Source organism: Dendroctonus ponderosae, unplaced genomic scaffold (assembly GCF_020466585.1).
Source record: "Dendroctonus ponderosae isolate FM_Combo_2020 unplaced genomic scaffold, Dpon_F_20191213v2 Dpon_F_20191213_10, whole genome shotgun sequence".
Classification (NCBI taxonomy): Eukaryota; Metazoa; Arthropoda; class Insecta; order Coleoptera; family Curculionidae; genus Dendroctonus; species Dendroctonus ponderosae.
In genome coordinates, this window is record NW_026017111.1 from 779,869 (window position 1) to 787,229 (window position 7,361).

Here is a 7,361-nt window from a genome sequence, read left to right on the forward strand (position 1 = left end):
GGCCCCCTGAACAGCGCCAACAATGTTGGCTTTATCGAGCGCCCCGCAATATCAATATAAATACATTTATTCTGCGTAATTGATAATTGAGGGAAACGCGCTTCGTTAATTGAAAATGAAATTCGTATCGACGCCCAGCTCACGCCAACGTGCACATTGAGTGCAATTTATTACCGAGTTATTCCAGACAATGGAAAAAGATCGCTCATAATGCGGCCAATTTGCCAGGTTTTATCACTAATTCGATGTTATTGGGCAAGTCAAATATAGCGAGTGAATGAGACAAGTTTAAAAAACCGAAAAAACTTGAAACAAATATTTCGAGTGGATAAACTGCTGATCATCAGGCCGGGAAACCTAATGAAGGAAAAGTTTCCGCAAGCCCTAAGAGTGTTTCTAGAGCAAGATAGTTCTCGATAAGCCTTATCGAACAGGTCCTGATGACCGTGTTTAAAAAGAGTTCAAAACGGACACGGACAACAAATCTAACCTAAATCCGTTGGCTAATTTATCGTCCAACCATGCTCCTTCTTCGGGCGGTCTTTCCCATCTCGCCCGCATCCAGAACGCGTCGATTTTTTCCTTTCTCCCAGCGGTCGCATTTAAAGCCAATTTTTCTCCGACTCTGCACCGCTTAATCAATTCCCCATCCAGACGGGCTCCAGAGATCGATCGGTAATTGTTGTCGGATGCACTCTCGTAAACCGATATATTTACAAACAATTTGATCCCGGGCCCTAAATAGAAAATCACCGAGTTTCTGCTGCTAGGGACGATACGATACTGATAAAGTATCGATACTACTCATATGAGTATTCTAAAAGTATCGATACTTACTCAAATGAGTAGTAACTAAATCGTCTTGCAATACTGCTCATATCAGTATTCTGAAAGTATCCAAATCATTACCTGCTCACAATTTTATTGACTGAATCGATATTGAGTGGCTCTACCTATGATCGTTATAAACACATTTTAAGTATACATTTTCGATGAGTTTTTCAAGACCGAAATTAACTGCTACCGTGAATTTTAACTGTAAAAAAGCCGTTTAAATAAGGGATTGTAATACAATTCTTGGAACATATTTTAATGCATTTATTGCCATAAGGTAAACGAAAAATATTCTTTCTGAAGGTTTCCCAAAAAATCAGTTGCTGCAAATATTTAGGGGGCAAGCTTTTTCTATTGTGCCTCATAGCAGCACCAGCTTTATTAAATAGATTTTCACTTATGAAAGTGAGGAAATACCGTTTGCATGTCTCCCAATGGGTCACTTTTCAAAGATATTATTCAGTTCCATATTGTTTTGATATCGGCAATATCTTTTAAAACTGACTATTCAGAACAATTAATACGTATCTTTTTTATTCAACGCACAATTTCACGAGCCTTAGATTTAGCTGTTTTCACATTTGGTCATTTTAAAGCCTCTTCAACGATGTGATTTATTGTGTGAACCAAACAGGGCAAATGTTTCATTGAGCGTACGCATAGCTAGATAGAGCATACGCATTTTACTATTTTGAAGAAAATGACATGTCACACCTAAGAAACCTCGCTCGTTCATTGTTTCAGTCCAAATGTCCAATCTGCGACAAATATTGTTAATCTTTGACAAAATTTAGCTTTAGCTGTAGCACACAAGCTTCCTATTTTTGTGGGTCATCTTTTTTAAATAAGCTGCCCTAAGTAGGTACTTTAAAATTAGGTTTAAGCACGTTCAGAAGGCGTAAAAATCCTTCTCTTTCCACTATTAGGAAGGCAATAATTGCAAGCAAAAAACGCTAAAGCCTGCACTATTTTGCTGACTTTTGAACTTCCCTCCAAAATAGACACATCTATTATATTCAATAAAGGAAAAGTGCTAGAAATAATGTATTTTCCTTATTTGCCAAAACTTGTAAAAATGCGTCTTCTAAATGACTTTGTGGAGGTATGTTACTATCCGTACTAGCATGAAAAAAACTTTTCCATTCCGATTTTTTTTTGATAATTCGATTCGATACGAGTACTTTATATCGATATCGAGTATTGGTATCGAAAAAACGATTCAATTACCAAAGTACTCGGTATCGAAACAAAAGTATCGAATATCTACTTGTATTGAATCATCCCTATCTGCTGCTGCCGGTGGTGGTCTTTTGCCAGTGGCGTGTCATTGCACTCATTGAGACAAACGTTCAAACTGTGGAAAAATCGTTGATTATGGGGGCGATTTGCCTCTAACAGAGATCTATCCAGATATGTCGCTAGATCGATATGAGACGGGGGCATCGATTACGGTTTAATGGGCCAGAATGGCAACGAAGACTGAACTTAATCTAATTTGTAATTCGTAAATAAGTAGGGAATAAACCAGTTTTGCTGGCTGTTTGCTCGATCCGATCGGGCACTTTATCTAGCTGGCTCCAGTTTACATTCAACGATTCCCTAACGAGTGTTTGCCCTGGATAATTGATGGAATCACCGTGAGGGCAGATCTACTGGCAAACGAGAATTCCCTCCTTCATTCAACAACATACCAATGGACATTTATTTTTTATTTATTCCAAATTGGGATTGATCGGGTGCTTCCCATAGTCCTTCCTCCACTAGCATTCGAGGTTTTTATCCGGGATTTAATAAATTAGTATATACAAATGAAAATACACCGACTGGCACAATAGAATTCGAATTGTCACAAGCCGGTCGCATTAAATTGGAAATATCGCTCGTTAATGTTTGTCGGTGTCGCTAAAAAATGAAACGAGTTTTCCATTGTTGGGCACGGAAAATTGTACGGTAATGAATAGGAAAAACGCGCGCCGTCTAAATATGGAAATCTGTTCCGCTGCCCGATCATTAATATTTGCATAAACTCCGCGTGCAGTTTTTGTTAATTAAATATGCAAAGTGACACGGAAAATGCAACAATAAACTCCACCTCTTTTCCCGCTGATTGATTGATTGATCAGTGCGAATATTGTYTCTTTAACCCATTCTCTAGCGAGAGGCGGGATGCGAACAACACAAGCCTGTTAAATTAGTGCTACACCGACGAGGAATTATTATCGTTATCCTGAAAACGACGAGTAAATAATACGGCCTTTGTACGAGACACRAGGGCGCATAAGAGCATCAAAGAAAAATCGTCGTTGCGCTTGTTCGGAGGCGTTATTAATGCATTTCATTTATGCTGTGCACTCGTTGTTGCCTTTTGATCTATTTGCCAAGACGCGATTCCTTAATCAAGTCGCATCCGATGCAATCGCACTCAAAACAACTGGTTTTTGCCAACTCTGAAGTTGTTTTCGCTCTGAAACGGAATAGCAGCATTCCGTCGCGCAGCAGTTGTTTGATTTTTTTGAGCGAAGGCATTTTTAATTAAACTGCAATCCAAACGTCTTATCGAGTTTCGACGAAAAGCGCAAAAATATGTTTACTCATCCACTTCAGTTTTCGAGCAGTGTATATGGGCGATGCTGTTTGACGTTTGTAACAAGCGGTGCACCAGGTGGACGCCTCTCATTATACACTGCTGGGAAATTGAAGTGACCGCCAGTGGTTGGTTGTCTAAAAGTTGATCTTCGAAACTTTAGCAGTCACCAAGACTAGAAAAATGTTGAGTAGACAAAGAATTGTAGTTTTCAATGCTCTACACAAAGCAATTTTATTTTTCTAAAATCTGACAGCTCTCCAGAAGTATTTGGGGACAACTTCTTTATGGTAAATTTTAAAATTACTCCTAGTTCCGTTGACATTAATTTGCCAGGAAAACTTGCAGGAAATTGAAGTCCAAACAAAATGACAGAAGACATTTCGCCAAAATAACTGTCATTCTTGACATATGACACAAATTGGGTTTTTTTTTAAGGGCAACTATACTTGATCATTGCTTTACCGAATCGAGCATTTTATTCCGATTTCTGTGATATTTCACGTCGTTAGGCTTTGTTCGAAAATAAAGTGTCTGCGACCAATTTAGTTGATCTAAGTTAGTCATGGAAAATAGTATAAGAGATTGTTTCCATAGGAACAAATAATAACAACATCTTACAATTTGTGACATTCAATTTTAAATTCAACTTATAAATCTAGGTTAGTTTTATCCAGTATCAGTTTGATTGGGAGGAGCGGCTAATTGTAGCCCCCTTGGAATACATTGTTGCCAGATTTCAGCTGATTTGAGGCGTTATTATAGAAAGAGAGAGACAGAAAATGAGAACAATATTATTATTTATTTACCGAGTTATTTAAGATATCGATAAAATAAATTACTTCCGATTTAAAATGTCTACCAAAAAGCAGTTTAAGATTTCTAATGTTGAAAGAATTAAAAACAAATACTTAAAATAATATAAATTATAGCTTGAATAAATTTTACTTAAATAAAAACATGGTAACAATATGCGCAACGATATAAACAAACAAAACTAAATTTTATTAACCATTCTAATGTTAACTTAGCGGCAGTCTTTTAATGAAATTAAAATTTTCAGACCGTAAAGTTTGCACTGAAGTTCTTATTTCGTTAGAAATATTAAAAATGTTTTCCTAAAGTTCTTCGATTGTATTCACTTCTGGTGAATAGACCGTACTTTTTAAATGGTCCCAAAAGTAAAAATCAAGCGCGTTTAAATCGGGAGATCTAGGAGGCGAGTTTATAGGAGCTTCTTGGCCTCTAGCAATCCAACGGCCTGGAAAGTTTGGATTAAGCCGAAACGATTTAATTTTTTTGCGGGCAAACTAGTGCCCTTAAGAAAAAACAATAACAGATAAAAAATTGATAAATAACTTGTAGTAATTAAAAAAAATTATGTTGATAAAAGTTTAAGCGCACACAAAAAAGTTCTGAACAAGACAAAAGTAGGAGTTCCACATTTCTACCCTGTATAAAAGTAAACTGAACTACAAAACAYTTCCAYAGAATGGCCTTCARTTATCTTATAATGTGTACCAAAATTTAAGTTCCCAATGTTTAACCGTTTTAAAGAAAAACAACAAAAACTAATATTTTTCGCCATTTTGGAGATCAAATATCTCAAAAATGAGACCTCAAATTAAAAAGGTTCTCAGGAAGACCCCCATCTAAAATGACTAGGAGAATACGCTGCTAAAATATTTTAACATATTTACGGAACACCCTGTATAAATACCAATTATAAAGAAAATCAAACACAATTTTAGTTTATTCACTGGGGTACCATGATTTGTACGATAATGTTTATTGAGATTTCCCTGCGTTGAAAAGCCATTTTGACAAATACTGCAAACATTGGAAATAGACATAACTAATGATATAAAATGTATAAAATTCTAACCCCCCCTTTTTAAGATTTGACACTTGACACGATACCTGACATAACATTACTGGCAACGTTGTATTCCAAGGGGGCTACAATTAGCCGCTTTTTTGATTGGGTAGCGGGTTTAGGTCGTGGCCCACTGTGATTCCCACATAACATTGTTGAACTTGTCAGCGCGCCCTGTTAGTGAAAGACGGAATTTATGGCTTTTGGTCTGGCGACTCCGGCCGATCATTCCAATTAAATGCGCACGGGGGCGACCTCCCCATGAATTCCGATAGGAAAATTAGTGGAAATTTATGAGCTCCGATTGTATAAATAACAGCGCCTCATTAATAATTGAATTGACCTGATTGTGGGCAAATTTTCCATTATCATTATTACGCCCCCCTATCATTTACTCCGGCCTGGCCAGACTCTTAAATCAAAGCCACGCAATAGGCCCAACAAGGCGTCAGAATTGACATTTTACATAGCCGTTGGTTAGGGTTTTTGCCCAAGTTAGTCATGCTCTGAGCCGAAGCAGACAGATGTCGCTCTGCTCGTTAGAGGCAAGTTAGGCAAGTCGATTACGTTGTTGTTGCATTGCGGGGCGCATTATTTGGTAAATGAGATTTGACCGATTAAATCGGAAATCGCTTTGTGCGTTGTGGATGAACAATGTGGCCAGTAATGACATGCGGATCCCTTGTTGGTGCAAAAAGCGGAATTAAATCGCCTAGAAAAGCAGATCCGGAACGCGATTAAGCGCACAATGGCCGCGCCTAATAAAACAGAAAAATTATAATGATAAATTTAACCCCCGGTGACAATGCGCGCACACCGCATACACCAGAAACTCATATGCTGAATTTATTGTATGTCCGATAAATAATAAAATTTAATATTTTCCGACTGCTCGCTTTAGCTTCACTACACCCGGTTGCATAATTTCCGAGCCGACAATGGAAAATTAATTTTATTCCGTTATATTCTATTGCCATTGACGCTTGAATTTAACAGCGTTGTACAGCAATTATTTATGACCAAACCGTATCGGGCGATGTTCTATTTTTTACGTAGGTTGGGTATTAGAAGTCCAACAAAACATCCCCTACAGGGCATACGAAAAAACTGGTGCGCCAATTGTGAATCGCCCTGTATATGCATTTATGCGATGATATACAAAGTGTATGCTGTGAGGGCGACGCCGCTCAGGAGGGTACTAAAGAACGAAAGATCCACTCTAAACCAGTAGCGGCCGGTGATAAATAAAAACTGGAACCGTTAGCAAGCGCGTTCGAGAAAATCGGATTAAATTTTCGGAATTTATCCGGTTTTATTCCAGGCTGGAACGTCGTCTCGGGGTCCATAAGGCTGAGATATTCGCCAAACGGACGGCGAGCGTCGGTCCATAAAAGCGATGGCTAAAATGCGAACACGGTGCTCTAAGTAATTCGATTCGGACATTTTTCTTGAACCCCCTAGAGCCCCCCTGGATCAGACGTATTAAGCAAATGCCAACTATTTATTTGTTGCAGGAAATTAACTACGATTCGGCAAGGGGCGGCGTGTCGGTGATCACGGAAAAGGGCGACATTACAGTCTCCTATTTGCTCATCCAAAGGGCGACGGAGAAGGACAGCGGCAAGTACACGTGCCATCCATCCAACGCCAATCCGGAGGGTTTATCAGTGCACGTGCTCAATGGTAAGTTTTCCACTTGGTGACAAAACCCACGAAACTAAGCTTAGAAACACACACGCCCAGTCTTCTCCACCAGCAATTTATTACCAGTCTGTCAAAAGACACAATTGTATATACTTTCCTGACTGTGTCAAACTCAAAATTCGGTATTTATTAAAACTCGCATTCCGGTACGTAGCTGGCAGCGATTGTCTCACTCGCACCCATGGGATTGTATGCGACATGGCCAAGCCATGTGCGATGCTGCGTTCGAACTTGATACTCTCGCCGCTAAAACATCTCGGTTTTTTTCTCAAAAAAATGTGTCTAACAGTGAAGCAAAAAGCAGGATAGGGGAGAGATCGATCAAAAAGAGTCAGTGAGAAATTGTGATTGTTTGAATATGTT

General features: G+C 38.7%; 1 protein-coding gene across 6 annotated transcripts in view; it reads left to right on the plus strand.

Annotated features, from left to right (window-relative positions):
- The window catches only part of LOC109536971 (SPEG neighbor protein), a 52,817-nt gene that overhangs the window by 39,648 nt on the left and 5,808 nt on the right, over positions 1-7,361 (plus strand). For all 6 annotated transcript variants that reach the window (XR_007280494.1, XM_019903466.2, XM_019903470.2 and 3 more), the window contains exon 6: positions 6,809-6,977. Coding sequence is in view for 5 of the 6 variants with exons in the window: in XM_019903466.2 (XP_019759025.2) it covers positions 6,809-6,977 (169 nt within the window). In the remaining variant the exon portion in view is untranslated. The remainder of the gene's footprint in view (positions 1-6,808; positions 6,978-7,361) is intronic.